The sequence below is a fragment of the Cololabis saira genome, chromosome 9 (genome assembly GCF_033807715.1).
Source record: "Cololabis saira isolate AMF1-May2022 chromosome 9, fColSai1.1, whole genome shotgun sequence".
Classification (NCBI taxonomy): domain Eukaryota; kingdom Metazoa; phylum Chordata; class Actinopteri; order Beloniformes; family Belonidae; genus Cololabis; species Cololabis saira.
In genome coordinates, this window is record NC_084595.1 from 30,625,200 (window position 1) to 30,645,131 (window position 19,932).

Sequence of the window (19,932 nt, forward strand, 5' to 3'; positions counted from 1 at the left end):
GTACATGGAAAGGAAGTCACAGGTAACCAAACATGTCCCTGTTTTAGCAGATTAGCACAAAAAAAAATTGAAAAAAAAAGGTTTTCAACATTTGTGCAGGAGAGAAAAAAAAATATCATGCAGACAGCTTGAGTTTCTTCTTTTTGGGCTTGACCATCTGTGGAAGTTGGATTTTAAAGGCGGTCCTAAAGGAATAAATAATAAAACATTTTAATAACAAAATACAGAGTAAATCATTGCGAATACACAGATAAATGAAATGAACTTACTCGCATGTTGTGCAAATGGGGCTGAAGTTGCAGAAAACTTTTTGGAAAAAAATAAAACAAGTATTATTTCAACAGCTCCTACCAGTAATGAGAAGATGGTTAAGTTGCATTTATTTCTCGTGACTAAATAATACTCACTTGATAGGCAAACTGAGCAGACATAACCGATTTCAATGAGATTACGGTGGCAGAAACACGCAGCCCTGTAGTCCACATGTGCGGGCGGTGGCAGCACCAGCTGTGAACGCTGCTCTGAGTCAGGAAGGAACACCCACTGTTTAAAAAACACGCAACACTACTCAGTTCAGATTTAAGTAACACAACATTAGTCCTTAAAAATGTGTCTAACGAGAATCCTTTCTCACCAAAAGATATTGTGCCAAGGCTACTTTCTGTGGGATCTTCAGGTACAAGCCTCCAGTTATATCACAAGCCTATTAAAACAAACAGCACCACAATACTGATGGCACCATGGTTCAAAAGCTGCATTACCAAGAATAAACAAGAGACCACTCAAAAACCACTTGTCAAAGGTATTTCTTGAATGCTTTTTGAAACCCACACATCATTTAGTAGCTGAAAAATGAACACTCCTTCCTGTTCTTAAACTGCACAACTTATATTGTTCATAAAGTTGTAAAATGTACCTGCTGAAGAAGCCCCGAGTCTGAGTCCAATACGCAGGCATCTATAAGGATGTTCTGCATTAAAATGATAACAAAAACAAAGGGGATCATTTGATTACATTTATTGAAACAAAACAAAATTCAAAAAGAGACAATCCCATGGAGTTTTTTTGAGGAAAGTGCCGTTTGACTGCAGGATAAATTTGTTGGAACGCCCACTCCTGGGAAGACTGGAAACTTCCCAGTTCTGAACCTTTCTTAGAGAAGTTTGACAAACAGCAATTTATTCTGAAATGACTGTATAACCCTTCAGAGTGATCAATGTTTCTTGTTCTGGCTGTAAAGACTTTTAGACCCAGGAAGATACAAAATATGGAGTTTTTTCCTTCATCAATTATGTGTTGCAAATTTAAACTCTGAAGCAGCCCCCTTCCCCCCAAATGAATAGAATAAAACACACTCAATCAGAAATAGTGTTAAAACACAAAGATATATAATTTTACCTGTTTTTGGGCAGCAAAAATCACATTCATGAAGTTCATATATTGATGTGCACAGTCCTCTGCTGCTTTTATCACCTATCAAGAACAAAGAAAACAAAATATGAGCTCCAAAAAATTACAATTACAATTAAATACAAACAACAACAAAACAAAAATTAGGCGAGTATGACCAAGAGATTGTTCTGGGCTCACCAGTATTCTTGATTTGATCTCCTGCCCAGCTAAACAAAAAACAACAACAACCCAATATTGTATGATTCTAAAATTACAAACAGAATTCATTGAAAAGCATCATTTATATCTGATAAATACCTTCCAACTCTTTCGTGACCTTGTTAATATCTGGATGTAACAGCTTTAAGGAAAACCTGCTCAACACTTCAGTCATACGCATGACTTCATACAGAAAAAAATATGTATTCATTTAAGTCTCATAACATTTTCTTTAAACCCATGGCCTACCTTTTGTCTCAAAAGGGAAATTTTAAGGGGTTGCACATATCTCAGGTGGTTGAGCCCGGGACCCCATGTTCAGAAGCTCTGGTCCTTGTGCAGCCGGCTCAGGTTTGAGTCCCGGTCTGGGACCCTTTGCCCAACTTGTTGTGCATATAAATCACTTAAACCACAAAATCTTTAAAAAAGAAAAACAGTTTTTGCTGAAAGGATACAGCAGAGAGCTTTGGCGAGGGATCCGGCCAACAGAGTATCGGTGGAATTCCCCGTCACTTCGGCTTTTGGAAGACAGTTGAATTTAAGGAGACAACAGCATTAAATATAAACCCTAAATTAAAACTATAAATACAGTGTACTGAGAGCAAAGATAACTTTTCTGTCATTCTTATCTCTTACATGCATCAGTTTTATTTTTCCAGATGTACCTACTTTTTGTCATAACATTCTTGATCTCTTCTGCAATAATGTTGTTGGCCACAGACAGGAGCTCGTATTTTCCATCCCTGATGAACGATGCGTCATCCACATCATTGTCCCCACCTCTCCCACTCTTGCTGGGATACAGGAAGTCACTGAGCAGAAGAGATGCAAGTATAAGCAGTGAAAGGAGGAAAACATTACACATTTGACACTTCAGTCCTGGAAACTAAAACTGGTGATCTATATTTAATTACTGCATCTCCAAAAAAGGTGATGCATGAATACATTAATGCGCAAGTAGCATTTTATTGCTGTAGTTGTGTATAGTGAAGCTGCTTTTAACCATTTTTAACATTGTTCAGTCCAGACATCTGCAATGCAGTCAGTAACTAAACAAATCTGGGATAATGAGACCACACAATAAGGTTGGAAGGACACAAAGACATATATCCACTACACAAAATGTATTTATTCTTTTAAACTCTAAATATTTTTCGAACAATAAAAAGTTATGTCTCAAACAGCTATCTAAATCACACAATTATAAAAAGGAAAAGCAAGACACTCAGTTTATGTGCTCTTTGTCTTAAAATCTTAACCAGAAAATGTTCAACTTTAACAATTAAAAAAACTGTACAACAGTAATATTTTTCTGAGTCCATGTGTAATTAATGAATAACAAAGTGAATAGAAATACGGCCATGTGAGGTTACCTGTCTTGACAGTGGCTGGCGATGACGGCCAGCTTGTTTGTCCTGGTCATAGCCATGTGGGTGTTCCCCATCACCATCACTGCATCCAGACACTTGGACAGGGTCAACTGGATCGAGACAAGAGTACAGTGACTGTTTTATGTTTCTATTAAAACACATTTTAAAAAACACAACTTAAGCTGTACTCACAGAAAGTATAATAAGATGTGCAAAGTGCTTTCTTCATTGTTGATGATAATAATCCAAGATAGTCCATCTGAATGTACTCAAATGTTAAAATCAGTCTTTAATGTGCTGTGCATATAATAGATAATAGATTCCATGATTTTTATTTTAATATTTATCCATTTCTAGCTTTGAGGCATGCCCCTCAAGTGTTGAAGCCTTGCTCCTGTCAGTAATTTTAAAACAAATTATAATCCCATATTTGCAGATGATTTGCTACATTCCAGATTTTGGCTCATTCTTGGTCCCCTCCATCTATTTGATCAATTATACGACGTGTATCCGTCTAACTTTCAATGGTTTTTCTGCACAGCTTCTATTCTAACTGCATGGTTAGAGAGTAATTGAAAGGTGAAACATAAAAACTCACCTCTGGTTCTCGCTGGGCTTGCTGACCCCACCAGATCTGATTCACGTCCACGACGATGACCAGCAGACTGATTTCTTCCTCTGAAGGAACAAAACAAACAAAAACACAGCTCCGTCACACGAAGGATCAACCACGTGTACCACAATTTACAAGGAAATAAAAAACCACCCAAGTGAAAAACTGCTGAGGACTCACCTGATGCCATCGCGGGGTGTTCCCTTGTCAGAGATAAAGCAAGACAACAAAGTTGTAATTTTGTTCTTCCAGCTTTATCTTCTGTTGGCCTCCATATCAGACAGTAAGGTGCACACAATATCCACAGTGCTGAGAGCGTTTTCAAGTTTGAATAAATTGTAAATGTCCGTCACTTGCAGCTCTCAGCATCAACGCAGCAGCCACGGACCGGAGACGAGACGTGCGACAACTTCTTCTACTCTTAATATTAGAGCGCCCAACTCGCGGCTGCCACCTACCGGCGGTTTTTGGAATGTACCAACATCAGGACCACATAACAGGGATGGTTGGGATTACTGAAAATTCGGAAGGGTCAAGAAAAAAAAAAAGTAGTCTAGCATTCTGGCTTTCTTGTTCTGATTGGAGCATTTGGCACTCCTTATTGAATTGAACTCAAGAATACTTTGTTAATTCCCAGATGCAACTTGTGTTGTCTTGGCTTGGGGAAATGCTTGAGAAAATGAATATGATGATAAACATAAAGTGACAGTGTTGGCGATAGGAAGTGTAGCAGAGAGAGAGGTGTGAGGTTTGAGGTTGAACTCTTGACTAATCTTCATGAAGGTTTGGGAGTGTTGTGCTTGTTGCCTGGACTGGTAACAAATGTGCTGATGACATCAAATGCAGGACAAGCCTGTATATGCTTCAAGCACAGAACAGAACATCAGAATCAGAATCAGCTTTATTGGCCAGGTTCAAACATTGTCCAACAAGGAATTTGACTCCGGTAATTTCGCTCTTTGGTAGTAAAATAAACAATAAAACAAATGTTGAATTTCTATGATACAGAATAAACAGAATAAACATTTAAGGTGCAGCAGTTTGAGGTAGAGAAAGAAAAGAAAAGGGACAGTTCTGTATAAAAATAAAAAATAAAATAAAGTAAAGATAAAAATAAAAATAACCTATTTACAATTTTACAAGCAAATTATACAAAAAAATACAAAAAGATTATACAAATTATACAAAGAAATACAAAGTGAGGGGTGCAGCAGAGTGAGGCAGAACATGTATAAATCAATACATTCAAGTTAACCAAATTTATTTAATCAGTACACATTATTATATTGTCCAAAAATAAAGATTTATTAAAAAAGAATGAAATAAAAAAAAACACAAACAATAAATATACCAGCTGTATCTCGGTGGATGGGTGGATGGATGGATGATTTTTTTTTGGCACATTATTGCTTTAAGGAAACAGTTAACCTCATAGGTTGGGAGATTGTAACCAAGTAAGCGCAAAGGTTTTTCACTCAATTAAAATGACAAGTACTATTTAATGTCCTTGTGGTAAAAAAAAGGGTTAAAGTTAGTCATATGTAGTACATTGTAGTTTATTGTTTGCATGTCTTACAGCTAAAAATGAAAATTCATTACTTAAAAACCTGCAGAATCTTTGGAAACAATGAGACTTTAGATGTTTCTTGAAGGCAAATAAAAGCCTTTTGTACCTCTATGCTCTGATACTTTCCAGTTTTTTTTATTTATTTTTTTCAAAATATCATACTTCTCTAGGTGGACAAAGTACGCAGACTGACATCCACGTGAAAAAAACACTCATCCCGTGACTCTTGGCTAACATTTACTCTTATCCAACATCCAACAATAAAATAGTTTTTTTTTTAAATCACGTTTTCTTGTTGCGTCCCAAATGGAATTACTTTTTTTGTGAGTATATGTTTTTTACAGTTACTCTGAAAAAAATGTGTTGTTCCCTCAGACCTTTCCGGTGAAAAAAAAAAAGATTCCTGAATATTCCCTTAAATGTTTCAGGTAGTTTTTGGTTGTCTAACCAAAGAATCATTTATGATCTCCCTATTTCTTGCATTTGGTCTTTGTCTGTACTTTAAGTGAAACAGACCTAAATCTCTCAGTCTGGTAGGTATCCGACTCAATGGCATCCTTTGAATCATTCAGTGTTACATATACATCCCCATTGACTTCAGTGACTTTATGAATCCTTTGTTTGACACCCTTGGAGCGCCAATGAGTCCTCAGTGGTTTTGCTGTAGGATCATCCACAGCTTGATAAAGTCCTTCCCCTTCTGCTAGGGTGATCTTGTACTTGTGCCATGGACACACAATGCAGAGCCGTCCATTAAACTCCTAATTGTAACATAACACAAACGTGGAGGTTGAATAAATATGATATAGTAGAAGTAGTTTTATTAGTAGTAGTGCTGCAAAGAAAATAGGAAAAGGACAGAAAACTACACAATGTATCTACTATTCCAAGCACAGATAAGTATGTCAAATAGTTCCTGATATATTTTACTAAACCTATTCTAACTTTCACACAAAATATCAGAAAACTCACCTCAATGTCTCCAAGTTCTAATGCACCTCCAGAATCTGTCAGTGGATTTAAAAATAATAATTAAAAATAACATTTTGCATTATACACACCAGAATTTCTAATATGTGATGAGCCACCAGAAAGTGCAAAGTGCATTCCATACTAAAACAACAACATGTTTATATTTGTAATTGTAAACACACAACATCTACACACAGAGAGCTTACGGTAGCAGCGCATGTCCATGGCATAAAGCTGTCCCTGGTGGTACAAGACCAGCACATCTCTGCATCCGTTCATCTGTTTAGTCACACGACCAGCCTTCATGATGTCTTCCTTCTTACCGATGAAGTGCATAGTAGGAGGGGATGAGGATGAAGGCATCTGGGAAGCCTCCTCAGGAGATGACATGCTGATAACCTCGAAAAATAGATTTTCCTGATAAAGAAAAAATAACATATTTAAAAGAAAGTTTGCTTTTTAAAAATGATTATTAGTAAAAACAGAACCAGAGGAGGAGTAAACGTGACATTGTGTTGTTGCTCATTTCCTTCAAATTCCACATTAGCATGTAGCTTCTTCAAATTTGAGGTAATAATAGGATATAAAAAAAAGAAATAAAGGGGTCATACCATCAAAATATGTATGAAAATATTAATTAATTATTTTGTTAGTTTGGCAGTGAACATTTTTTGATTACACCTTGGAGAAACGACATACCAATTGATCCAAATGTTTCAATGGTCTACTTGAATACTGATTTTAGACAAGAAAAAATGTGGCCTTTATAAAACTAAGACTCATCCATCAATATTAATGTAAGAAAAATCGGCGAGAAGATACGGAGATGGAAAATACGTTTTGTAACTCCAGGCATCTTTTAATTTAACCCAGATTTGACCTACGTTTCCCATTTTAAACTGTGTTCCTTTTTCTCTTCTTAAAACCTGTGCAGAACTTAGCACTAAATAACTATGGGCACTCTTTCTTTCTCTGGACTCTCAGTCCAGTCTAACACTAATTTAAAGTACCTTTAATGCTTTAATGGTTTCTTCTCAACTAAATTGTTCGTAGTCATGGCAGCAGCAGCTATCTTCCCCAGACGCTTTCAGGGTCTTGAATCTGACTGCTAAAGATTATGTTTTTGTCGTGGGCGCAACATGCAACTTATCTCGTATACACCCGGATACGCTGGTTTGTTATCTATATCAAACAGACGTGAAATATTATTTGGACGAATACAGAAAAATAAAATGTTAAATAAACTTAAAGCATGTGTGGCTCCCAGAAAGAAGAACCAATGTTGTGTGTTACATTCTATCGTGTCCGTACTGGAACGTGGAACAAATGGTGAGCAGTAATGCTGAGCAAAGTGAGGCTTCAATGTTTTTATGAAAGAACTCAGAAAAGCGACATAGAATTAAGAACCAGAAATATCAGACTAGCAGTTTATATGATCATACGTTGGGTAAAACCCCCATAAAACAATTTTTGAACCATTTTTATATTATTTATATTTCATTCTTTTCTTTTTTTTGTTTTTGATAGTGTAAGATTACTGTACATTTTTTCAGTGTCAACTTAGGTAATTTTCAACATTTGTCTTAGGCCAGAGTTTAATTAATCAAAATTAATGTTTATACATTTTAATGATTAATATAACTTATATTAATCATTAAAATGTATAAACACATCACTTATATTATATAAGTGATACAAAATTCAATAGATGTGTAGATCTGTAAACCAAAATAGCACTTGCAATTGTCCTATAAAAATTGTTGTTATAAAAAAGCAATGTTAAGAATGTCAGTATGACACAACAGAACAATGACAGATATGATTTAATTTGTAAAGACAATTTTTTATTTTAAAACTATATTCTGTTGAAAGTATTTACATAGTTTAGCTTACTATTCGGTTACTGTACAACTGACTATCACCTTTTTCGTTTTTTTTTCTTTCTTTCTTTAAACTCCTTTATTTCCCTCCAAACATTTATATCTGTAAATATAAGTTAAATGTTTTTCATTTCCGGCTTTAAAATATCATTTTATTTCAATATTGTTCAGCTCACAGATCCATATGGTAAACAATGGAAAAGTATGAGGAACTATTTAAAAAACGATTATTAATATACAATAAAGTGTATCATATTCAAGTCTAGCTAATACATTTCCACCAGAAACCCTTTTATTTCATTTGCTGAAAGGACGTGGTGTAGAAGATTTAATCTGAGAGGCTTTCTGTCTTAGTGGGTTTGTTGGTGGGCATTAAGCCCTTGAAGGATTATCTGTAACTGCATGCTTAACTGGACGTTTAGACGCGTCGTCCTCCTGAAATCCTGTTTTTATGAGCGAAAACATTTTATTCCTGGCGGAGCGGGAGAAGACAGCGTGTGTCGTCATGGAGACCAATCTGTGTACGGAAGTATCGTTCAGCACAGCAACTTCGTGAAACATTACTGCTTACTGCCAGCTCAACGTCGGCCTCTCTCAGCTGTTTCTGGTTCTTTAAGTCTTGAGTGAGTCTTTTAATTATATTAACATAATTTTTTTTTTTACAATTAACCAATGTATACACAAGTAGGCCAAGCAAAATACATATCAGGAGTATCTTGACACCAAACACGTGAACTCGTGCGTTATTTGGGATGTTATTGTAACAACAAAGCTGGACTAAAGGTTGTCTGTATTTTCTTCCCTGTTAGTTTATGAGCCTCAACTATATGAATTAAACACTTTAGGTTGGATTAATTAACAGTTACTTGGGCAGGGATATGACAGGATGAATTATCTGTACACTGGATCAGCCTGAAGGAAATGGAAATGACCAGTACAGTAAAGGCTGATTTATGGTTCCACGTTACACTAACGCAGAGCCATAATTCAGGCTTAAGTCTATGAGGGCCTCCATGTTGAACAGGGTGTCAGTCTTGCCATGTGGCAGGACTGACAGTAGAAGTCAACAGCTGCTTGTGTTTGCTATATTTATCATATTTGTCCCTGTAGAGAAATGTGCGATGACTGCACCATGCTTCCCTGGCTCCATCTTGCAAGTGTCAAATTTCAGCCGCATACTGGTGTCTCGTACTTTGCTTACCAACAAATGAGCAGGGTGGTAGTAATGACACAGTGAGCAAAGGCTGGGCACAATTCTCTGAAAGAAATCACCACACATGAGGCACTGCCTTATGGCGTTGTTGGGTTGGCCTGCAGTTTGCAGCTGTTTGGAGGTTTGTATGTGTGAATTATTTTTGTTTTTGTTTTTCATGTTTCTGCATTTTGCGTCCAGTTGCTGGAGAAACTATAGTCACCTGTCTACCTCTCTCAGGGTCGTTGGGTGAAATAAAGGACAGAAAGAAGGGGAAGAAATGACCATTTGCTTGTACGAGTGTTTGAGAGCAGCTGGGCTCCAGCATCACTATGCAAGGTAAGCAGACAGAGCATTAACGAAGCATCACATTTGCTCTGTCTTTTTCATTAACAGATTTGATCCTCCTCTGTCTCCTGTCCCTTAGGTTTACTTTGATGGGTGTTTGTCGTGCGGTTCACCTTTCAGCTCTGAGCATGGAAGACTATCCCCTTCTGGGAGTCTGCTCCATGCTGGACAGGACTCGGCTTTTCCATCTGATCCAGATGATCAAAACTCTTGACCTGAATAGTCTTGCGTGTGATGATGGTTATAACTTTGATTTTGATCGAGGTGATGAGGGCTATGCTGCTTTGGATGGCAGTTTCACTCCTGATGGCTTTGTTAATCATGATGAAGCTGAGAATGATAATCAGACTGAAAATGGAGCGTCTGTGGTTAGTCCTGAATCATTCATTTTTGCGAGACCATCATGCGTCCGTAGACGACTCAGCTTCAGTGATGAAAATCTTGATCGCTGCGAGAGGTTGGTCTCTTGTCCTGTACACACTGTTCATGTCTATGGAAATAGTGATATAAATGATGAATTGGTCGATGGAAAACAATCAGCCACACTTGTGCAACTTGAGCATGACAGAAGAAATGATTTATGTGGCTACCAAAGGAGCAACCACTACAAGCAAGGTGTACAAAGTTTTTTGTGTAACCGTTACGATGGAGAAAACATTAAGACAGAGCTCACAGGAGACATTTCTAGGTTAGATTCTGACACCAGATTTGCATCAAATTGTAAGACATTCCCAAAACACAAACCCAGTCATACAAAAGTGACAAGAAAACCTCCTAGCAACAAACCATGTGGATATAAAGACAGAAGAGAACTCTCTAGGAAGAATATTTGCTACACAGATTCGTCTAAGCTGACACCTGTTCATGAAGTAAAGACAACTGCTGGCTACAACTATGGACTACCGCTGAGTTCTCCTCATGCTCCAAAAAACAAGTAAGTTTCAGTGGCCTGGAATGTTCTGACTGCTAGTTTTCATCATGCTGTAATGAGCACAGTAGGTTACATTTGTTTAATATGAGAAATATAAATAGAGTTTATATGAAATTGTCTGATGAGAATTGTTTCACTCAGTCATCCTCATTTTGGGATATCATGTGTGTGTGTGTTTTGCAGAAAATTGGGAGGGCAGCGGATCAGTGTGTGTGTGAGGAAACGACCTTTGACATGTGGAGAGTGTAAAAGAGGAGAGGCAAATGTTGTGACAACTCCAGGTGGAGAGTGTGTCATTGTCCATGAAAGCAAAGAAACTGTGGATCTCACACATTACATCCTGCAGGTAGATGTGCTAAAATGACACTACGGGAGTATTGAAGGTGTAGTTTATTATTATGGTCACTTTATCAGATCAATATATTCTTAGTGAGCTGATTTTTCTCATTTCCGATTTGGTGTTTTGCACCACAGCACAGGTTCTACTTTGACCAGGTTTTCGGGGAGGAGAGCTGTAACGAGGACGTTTATCAAAGAACAGCATATCCTCTTGTGCAGCACATGCTAAGAGGGTAAGTTAGCACTGATGTAACAATACTTGTACATGTGTGCGTATTGTCACCATATCATGTTTTTTGTCCAAATAACTCAGTTTAAAGGTTATAAGGTTTAAGATTTATAGCTTTATTTCTATTTTTGTTCTTAATCCACATGCACACATGTTTTGTGTATCAACAGAGGCAAGGCCACCTGCTTTGCATATGGACAAACAGGTGCTGGCAAGACTCACACCATGCTGGGTTTGTGTCCTGGGAGACCTGGGTTGTATGCTCTAGCAGCCCGGGACATTTTTGCTCAGCTTTCCACCACACACTCATCCCTGGTGGTTTTTGTCAGTTTCTTTGAGATCTACTGTGGTCAGCTACATGACCTGTTGAACCACAGGAAAAGGTCTGTATATATGGGGAGTTATGGAAATGGGTTTTCTCATACTTTTTCAATGCCCTAATCTCTTTTTTCTGTCTTTCCTATGAAGGTTATTTGCCAGGGAGGATGGACAGAAAGTCGTTCACATTGCAGATCTGAAAAATGTTAGAGTGGACTCAGTCAGCTCGCTGCTGCAGGTATGCCTCTTCCGTTACAAATTATTAGTCACATGCTGTGTTGTCCAGAGTTTGCTTTCTATTTAGCAACCCAATCTGTAGAATACACGTTTACAAAGAATCTGATACCAAATCGGAAACAATCTTTAAAAGAAAAAAAAGAGGAATACAATTGTAATTGTTAACCTAGGTTGTCTAAATGTGTGCTTGCATCAACACAGTTCTTGAAATATTATCCTACAAGGAAAGTCTCCTTGTTTCTATGTTGAAGATAGTGATAATGGCCATTTGTAAAATATATTTTGTAATATTACTTTCTCTCACCCTTCTCTGGGGGGTTCTTTGCTACCCTTGCAAGGTGATTTCAAAGGGAACTGAAGAACGAACTCAAGGGATAAGTGGCGTGAATGCCTTTTCCTCTCGTTCCCACGCTTTACTTCAAATTCAGCTTAGAGATCCAAACCAGCAGATAGCTGGAAGGTAAGAGACATATAATTGTTTTATTATTCTCAATAAGAAGGTTGTGTCTAAGGTGGTAATATTCAGTGAATTTTCAAAGTTTGAATCTTTCCAGGGAAACTAATAGGAATATACGCAGGTTAACAAATATAATGTGTATAGAAATGAATGTGAATAAACTGAAAATTTCAGGTTTGTTTATAATGGGGGATTCGTGTGTGAATGGAATTTAGTTTTTCAGAATTGTGTGGGTTAAAAAAAAAAAATCTAATTTTACATAAATTAAGTTGAAGTTTTACCCTGTTCACTCCTCCACCACATGCATAGATCATCCCTCTGTCAGGTTTACAAGAACCAGAGTAGACACATTTATAAAAACACAAGATAGGAGTGCAAAACAAACAACAACAAAAAAAAATCCTTTATTAAAAAAAAGAAATGCTTTTGCAGCAGTGAAACCAGGGCCCCTCACGTGGGTTTTGTTGGCACTTGCCAGGCCAACAATGTAAATAATAATCTGTTCTCATTGTTCTTGCTTGGTTAAGTAAAGGTTAGATAAAAATAAATTAAAAAAAATATTGACAAAAGATGAATACACAGGGCAACACAATGAGGAAAAGACATAAACAAACTGGCAAGTGAAGGAGGACAGACAGGACAGACAGGACAGACAGGAGAGATGGGATAATAAATATAAATAGGCAAGGCAAGTTTATTTAAACACAATTCAGCAACAACGTGATTCAAAGTGTTTTACAGAGACATTAAACCATCACATAGGAGAAATAAAATGCATGATTTAAAATGTATTCGCCTTTCGACACTACTCTTTCTTCACCACGACGGTCCGGTACACCAACCGAAGAACTGCGGACGCTGCACCGATCCGTCTGTCAATCTCACGCTCCATCTTTCCCTTGCTCGTGAACAAGACCCCCGAGATACTTGAACTCCTCCACCCGAGGCAGGACTTCTCCACCCACCCGGAGATAACTCCTTAAATTAAAATGATTCATTAAGTAAGACTGCGACCCTCCTCCCTGCTCACTCTGGTCTGACTGCTAAAACTAAAAGTAGGAAGGCTGAAAAGACACAGATGAGAGGAAGAGGCAGATAGGAAGGATGACCACACTTTCAATATAAAACACTGACCAGGACATCAAGGACAGCACAAGATAATCAAGGACCAACTCAACCCCATGGTTAATAATAACTGCACAATACACCAGGAATATTGAAGCCATATTATTTGAGTCCAACAAAGACATCCACTTACAGTATGTAAAGTAAGGTGACTATTAAAATTTAACTATCCTGATATGTTTATATAGTGGCTTGCGAGACAGTATATTGGTTTAACTTAATCTGTAAGATTGCTAACATAATTTCACTGACAATCTAAGAGTGTAGCTACAATGGTGCTTGTGCAGCACTGGTGAACTATGTTTACCAATCCAGAATACTCTGGTTGTTTGGCTGATTATACATTTGCGTATGGCACAGTGTGTTTTTGTAAAAAAAAAATCTAATTTTATTCTACAGAACAATGACATTAAAACTATTTAATTCCAAACTGGAATATTTTTTAGAATTCCCAACTCGTTTTCTTTAATATTTCCAGAAATAAAACAACATTTTTTGGCCATGAAGAAACAGCACTGTTGCATCACCAACGGGTGTATGGATATGCCTTTTTCAATGTCTTTTAGAGCCTGTACTTTTTTTTTAACTGGAAACAATTTGACTTCCTAGATAATGTCAAGTTTGCAGAACCAAAGTCAGTTTTCATTCAAAGGGCTTACAATTTTAAAACACTTTCATGTCACTATTTTCTCCAATCTTCATCACAATAGGTACTCACCCCACGCCTCACAGAAAACAGCATATGAACATGTTTTTTCAAAAGTCGGTCACAGTCATTTAAAGCTATAAATGTTCATGTTAACATTTTATTCTCCCCAAATTTGACTTGGGACAACATTTCAAGGAGGCACAAGAAAATAGCTACATTTGACATGTCAGGGGATAATTTGATAAGCATCACCCTCAGACCATGGTCAGGACAGACCATAGTCTGCCTCGCTAAAGTAAACTTGTTATGTCAGGAGTAGATTGATGGGCTTGTTAAAGTTCTGCCTTCCCAAACGGGACTTACAGTTATATTTTCATCTTATAGTTTATAAACCTAATGATTTTGTCTTTTTTTCTTAAGGCTCATCAAGAAAAAAAAAGTTACAAGTGTTTGTGTAAAACAACTGAACTAAGAGGTATATGTTTGTTTAATTCTGCGTAGAATGTGGTTTGTGGACCTGGCAGGGAGTGAGAGGGCATCAGATACCAAAGACCCAGACAGGCAGAGTCGTATGGAGGGAGCGGAGATCAACCAGAGCCTGTTGGCTGTAAGTTAGGCAGACACATCCTCATACCCTCAGAGATCCCTCTTAAAAATATCTTATATGCACTTTCCCATGGTTTATATGTCTTTTCCCCTCAGCTTAAAGAATGTATTCGTTCCCTCGACAAAGAGAATTCTCACACTCCTTTTCGACAAAGCAAACTTACTCAGGTAGTAAGCGTGTCCTGTATCTAATAACACAATAATGCATAAATATCATAGCTTGTTTTCTGTATCTACTCTGATCTACAGACTTTTTCTGTGTTTTCATATTGAACAACTTCAGTCTCATTCTAGGTTTTGAAAGACTCATTTGTTGGTGACTCACTGACCTGCATGATTGCCAATATTTCACCTGGTCACCCAGCAACTGAACACACGCTTAATACACTAAGATATGCAGATCGGTAAGTGCTTTGAGAGTGCAGGTAGGTATAATGTGAGCAATTTGACACATTTTATTACTTCATATTGCACTACTCTTTACTTGCAGAATAGTCCACACCTGATTTGAATTATATGACACATTTTCAGTTCTACTTATGAATAAAAAAGATTCCTTACAGCCATTTGTTAAATATACTTTTTTAGGGTAAAGGAGTTAAAGGGACAAGGAGGACTAGGTGGAAGAAGAGGATGCAAGATGGTACCCTCCCCCAAACAGAACCTGTCTAGCAGGGGTGGCAATGTTGGAACCCCTAAAAGGCATAAGCCGGCGAAACAAAGCCAGAGTCTTGGTCCCAGTATGCCTACAACTAAGTTACACACAGATGGCACATATCTCTGCTCAACACCCAAGAACAACAGATGTGGAGAGGAAACACAGGCAAGGGACAGAAAAGCAGTCGCTTTTGAGCACACCACGCCACTTAGAGGTTGCCTACGAAAGAGGGATGGAAGGTGTCCATGTGAAGGGGCAGATACAAGAGAGGGAGGAAGACTGGAAAATGAAACGGATAGAAATGCCCACAGTAACGATGTTAGACCGAAGAGTACCAAGCCAGTGCCGGTTTTGGTACAAAAAACTGATGAGAAGCAAAAAGAGGGAGAACTCAACGAGGGTCATGTAGCTTTTACTGAAAGGGAATCTGGATTTCACAGCACAGAAAAAGAGCACTACCAGAAAACCAGAGCGAAAACAGAAAAAGAATGGCTAGGAACCGGAAGACAAGTGGAAAACAGTAGGGATACAAACAGTGAAGTAAACTGGAAAAAACAAAGAGATTTCAACAGCCCTGATAAGGAGAAGCAGAGACATCTGAAATGGTATCATCAGCACCTGCAGCAGTTTGTCCCTTCAACTCCATCTGTCCAGCTCTGCTCATCTTCTACATGTTTCACTTCCACTCAGAGCTCTCTGTCTTCCCCACAGCAATCCTCCTGTCGCTCAGTCTCTGCTCATTTGTTTTGTGGCTTGGAAGAGATTTCAGATACATCCACACCCAGAGTCGATGTCAGGGTCAACTGTGATGCTCAGAAACCCTCCCCCAGTGGTGAAACACATGTACAAAAGGAAACCTCCACAAACTCCAGCAACACCAATGACAGGGACATTCATAGCAACTATCTTGATGTCAGTGAGGAGTGGAGGTTATCTGGCGAAGGAACGGGGCCAAGCACAAATAAAAGTGAGAAGAGGAAGCTTATTGAGGCAATGGTAGAAGAAAGAGAAATGAAGGAAGGGAAGAAACCAGCAGGGATGGAAGAGAGAGGTGTGAGGTCCGCTTGGGCGGCGACGGCAGAGCACATGTCTGCAATTAGAACAAAGGCTACAATTCCAACACATATAGAGACACAAGTGTCTAGTAGGTGTGCAGCAAAGGACAGAAGAGAAGTTGGTGTGGAGGCTCTGATTGCTTTAAATATCCAAGATGATGGAGTGTGGAGCACTCAGCAGAGAGGAGCAGTCAACAATCACAGTTTAGAGTCTTCCCACACCATCTTAAGCCACCCTTCTCTTAATTCGCCGCATCAGCAAGCTCCTGCAGAAAGGCCCCTCTCCCCAGCACATACCAATGTACTTCAGACCCCAGAAAAAAAGAGCAAAGCACTCCCTGAATCACAATATACTAGATGCAACAACAACATCTGTATGTTGCAAACACAAAGAACTCCACAAGCAGTGCTGTTGAACAGCCAAGCAGAAAAGGAACCACACTTCGCTGCTTGTGACAGTAAATCACCTTTTTCACCTGCTTGGTCAACTACGTTAACTCTCACTACTAAAAGACCACCAGAATGTCCTGTTTACGTTCATGCACATAACTGTCCAGACTTAAAGGACAAAGTGCCTGTTCTTCCTAAGGATGAGCGTAGTGTGGATTCTTTTAGCTACATTATGAACCCGCTCAGCAGCTCCCTGCCTCAAATGCAAACACAGGCTGCTATAACCTCATGTCCTCAAAGGAACAGCAGCAGCACCTCACACTGTCTACCTGCGAGTGAGTGTGGAGAACACAGCAGAAGGGAACTAGGAAAAGGATGTCTCTCATGTGTGGATAAGGTTAGGACATTTTCAGAGGATGAGGATGCAAAAATTCACCAATCACCTTTGGAGCGGCCACAAGCAAAAATTCTCCAGCAAACATCTGACTCTTTGACAGCTACTGGTCACAGCGAGCAAGAAAAATACATCAGAAGCAATGTCTGTGGAATAGGTAAGAGTAAATACTGCGTGTGCGTGTGCGTGTGCGTGTGCGTGTTTGTAAAATCCTTAAATTGATACATTTTTTATTCTGTCCAGGTACATACAACCATGATAATTTAGGATTAGGGTTTGTGCTCAAGGACCAGGAGAGCGATCAGGGAAGGCACATACCATCAGTTCATGACAACAGAGCCTCTGCGTCTCCACTTAAACAGTCTACATCGGCTTCTACGCAGAATTTTGTCTCGTCACCCTCTGTCCAACACTTTAGCGACACAGGGTCACTCACCATATCTAATCCAAAAAAATATGCATGCTATGAAGACAAAAATACTTCATCTTCCATCACAACACAACAACCAGAAAGCATCCCAGGCCACTTAACACAGGTATATTTAAACCATTTCAGGAAACCACATGTTTCACCTAAATCAAACAGTGATTGCCAAATCAATAACAATCAGCAACATAAACCCAGAATTCAACTGTACACTCTGGACAACATGGACCATGCAAAGTAAGTACGATTAAAATCTCAGCATTCTGTGAATATCCACACCAGGGAAATCCTAATAACACAAACATAACACTTTCACTAACTTGGTCCTGTATTAGATGGTGTATTGTGGAAGCCCACTTGGAGCAGCTAAAAGAGATGGAAGCTTTGTGTCATAAAGAGAGGATGCTGCTGAGCCAGCAACATAATATGGTCAGACTAAATCCCAATTTACAACTCAATAAACTTCTCCTAATCTTTTAATTACCTTTGCATTTAAAGAGCAATCACTATATGTTCTCACTCTTCCTCTTGCTGTTTAATTCTCTCTAATAGGCATTTCAGGAATATGTCCATAAACTGGAGGAGTTCATGAAGCAAAAGGCTAGATGCGTCCACATCATGGGATCTCTGCTGCAACCACATCTGAAACCTATGCAATCTAACTACACCAAAGCCCAAGATGATCCAGTTGTGAATGAAAAATGATTTTTTATTTTTTTTAAATGAATACATTTTTCGTCGCAGTAACAGTAATGTATGTCGTTATTGTTTTCACTGATAATACTCACTACGGTATTAGTTAGATACAGTCATGATGTCCTTTACATGAAAGGGACCAAACTTATCTATGGGGATTGGACAAATATCCAATTTTTTTATACGAAGACATGTTACACACACATCAATGTTTTAAGAGGGAAACTTGTTGAGAAGAATGTATTTGGAAGAAGAGAAAAAAAAGTATATCCATTTGTATGGATGTTCATGTCTTGATTTTTTAATGATCACCTGCAAAGCTGTATTTGTTCTTTTCATCTGCTCCATGTTGATTTGATACTTCTTTCCTCAATTTATTGAGAATTGATTCATACTGTAATAAGTTATTTGAAATATGACTTGTTGACTTCATTTGACTATATGTTACATTACCAAAAAAAAAAAAAATGTTTCAATTCAATTCAAAAACTTTATGAATTCCCAAAGGCAAATTCATTAATGATATGACATGTTGTGACTGATGTGTAAAAATTAAGATATTTCCTCTCTTGGGTTCAGAACTAAATTTCCGCACATCTTAGGAACAGAGTTAACCAAATATGTAGCTTGTACTTTGCTAACTCACTTCAAACTCAAGCTCAGGTTGTCATATATTTGCTTTGCAGGTTGTTTCTTAGTGTTGTGCTTGAAAGAGTGTAAGATTTTATTTATTTAGAGTCATTGAAAAAACATTGTTTTTATTTTTTATTTATTTAAATTGACCTTCCAAAACTGCTAACCTTTTTCATGAAAATGCAATGGAAAGTATATGAAAGTTGATCTAACATTTGAAGTAAATGTACTTACAATTTACCACAAAATTTGGTATGTGTTCGTGTCTGTTTAAATTGGCTAAACACAAAGTACAAAACACAGTTTCAGATTAGACTTCTTGCACAAGCTTTGTTTTACATCTTCTGTGGGGGAACAGGCTGTTTGCAATAACTGCCTTGCTGTATGACCCACACTGTTGAGCTGTAGTTCCAGGACAGTTATCCTTACATTTGCCTTCATAGTTTGTGGGTCAACATTTAGATTTAACTGTTGAATCAATCATCGCAGTACTTTATCCATCCATCCATCCATTATCTATACCCGCTTTATCCCTTGCAGGGTCACGGGGGTCTGCTGGAGCCTATCCCAGCTCATTTCAGGTGAGAGGCAGGGGTTACACCCTGGACAGGTCACCAGTCCATCGCAGGGCCACATATAAACACACAAACCATGCTCACAACCACAGTACTTTAGTTAGTTAATATTTATTTTGGTCAATCACAAACATAAAAATCAACAAACAAGATAACAGGTTTTTCCCTGTTCAATATTGTGATTATTTTGACCGAAAAGGTCTGGGCTTGAAGCATAAAGCTTATCTTGAAGAGAATAGAATATACAAAAAGAACAAATTAAGTATCATAAGTCTACACAAAATAATAATAAAAGTAATAATAATAATAACAACAATAATGACGACGATGATGATAATAATAATAATAATAATAGTAATAATAATGATAGCTCTGAAAACAGAAAGTGAAAAGATGCTAAGGAAACCGACAAAACCACTTTAACCATACTTGACAAAATAGTGTAAAGCAAATCCATATTGTGATTCTGCATGTTTTACTGATAGGACAGGGGTCAAAAGCTGCACTATATTGTACAACATTGGGTGCCATGTATTCACAGGATAATTTCTGGGATTGTCGACCATATCTGATGGTGTTCTGAGTAATTGTAATGTGTAACATCCAAGGCTCTGCAGGCTTTCAAACAACGTGGCATTCAGTCCCCACTTGTTCTTTAGC

At 38.0% G+C, this 19,932-nt stretch overlaps 3 protein-coding genes across 5 annotated transcripts; 1 reads left to right on the top strand and 2 right to left on the bottom strand.

Annotated features, from left to right (window-relative positions):
• Position 1: 1 nt before the first annotated feature.
• On the bottom strand, positions 2-3,969 carry gtf2h3 (general transcription factor IIH, polypeptide 3). Its single transcript, XM_061729230.1, has 13 exons — positions 3,775-3,969; positions 3,580-3,659; positions 2,985-3,091; positions 2,281-2,423; positions 2,067-2,129; positions 1,711-1,740; positions 1,591-1,619; positions 1,399-1,473; positions 917-970; positions 635-703; positions 408-543; positions 270-306; positions 2-185 (listed from the first exon to the last, which is right to left on the bottom strand). Exons 1-13 carry the CDS (start codon positions 3,782-3,784, stop codon positions 116-118), a joined length of 903 nt encoding a protein of 300 aa, XP_061585214.1. The 5' UTR covers positions 3,785-3,969; the 3' UTR covers positions 2-115.
• Positions 3,970-4,818: 849 nt separating this feature from the next.
• On the bottom strand, positions 4,819-7,421 carry LOC133451076 (Rieske domain-containing protein). 2 transcript variants are annotated; one of them, XM_061730013.1, is made up of 4 exons: positions 7,144-7,421; positions 6,340-6,550; positions 6,134-6,168; positions 4,819-5,922 (listed from the first exon to the last, which is right to left on the bottom strand). In XM_061730013.1, the coding sequence occupies exons 2-4, from the start codon at positions 6,521-6,523 to the stop codon at positions 5,632-5,634; spliced, it is 510 nt and encodes a 169-aa protein (XP_061585997.1). In that variant the 5' UTR covers positions 6,524-6,550; positions 7,144-7,421; the 3' UTR covers positions 4,819-5,631. The 2 variants fall into 2 exon arrangements, with proteins under 2 accessions (XP_061585997.1, XP_061585996.1); XM_061730012.1 differs by having other exon boundaries at positions 6,340-7,421.
• A 989-nt stretch (positions 7,422-8,410) lies between these two features.
• On the top strand, positions 8,411-18,934 carry LOC133450537 (kinesin-like protein KIF24). 2 transcript variants are annotated; one of them, XM_061729231.1, is made up of 16 exons: positions 8,411-8,636; positions 9,124-9,347; positions 9,446-9,544; positions 9,633-10,487; positions 10,668-10,830; positions 10,959-11,056; positions 11,223-11,435; positions 11,521-11,608; positions 11,946-12,067; positions 14,340-14,445; positions 14,541-14,612; positions 14,739-14,848; positions 15,033-17,098; positions 17,185-17,605; positions 17,704-17,797; positions 17,921-18,934. In XM_061729231.1, exons 3-16 carry the CDS (start codon positions 9,486-9,488, stop codon positions 18,071-18,073), a joined length of 4,620 nt encoding a protein of 1,539 aa, XP_061585215.1. In that variant the 5' UTR covers positions 8,411-8,636; positions 9,124-9,347; positions 9,446-9,485; the 3' UTR covers positions 18,074-18,934. The 2 variants fall into 2 exon arrangements, with proteins under 2 accessions (XP_061585215.1, XP_061585217.1); XM_061729233.1 differs by lacking the exon at positions 8,411-8,636 and having other exon boundaries at positions 9,079-9,347.
• Positions 18,935-19,932: the final 998 nt, after the last annotated feature.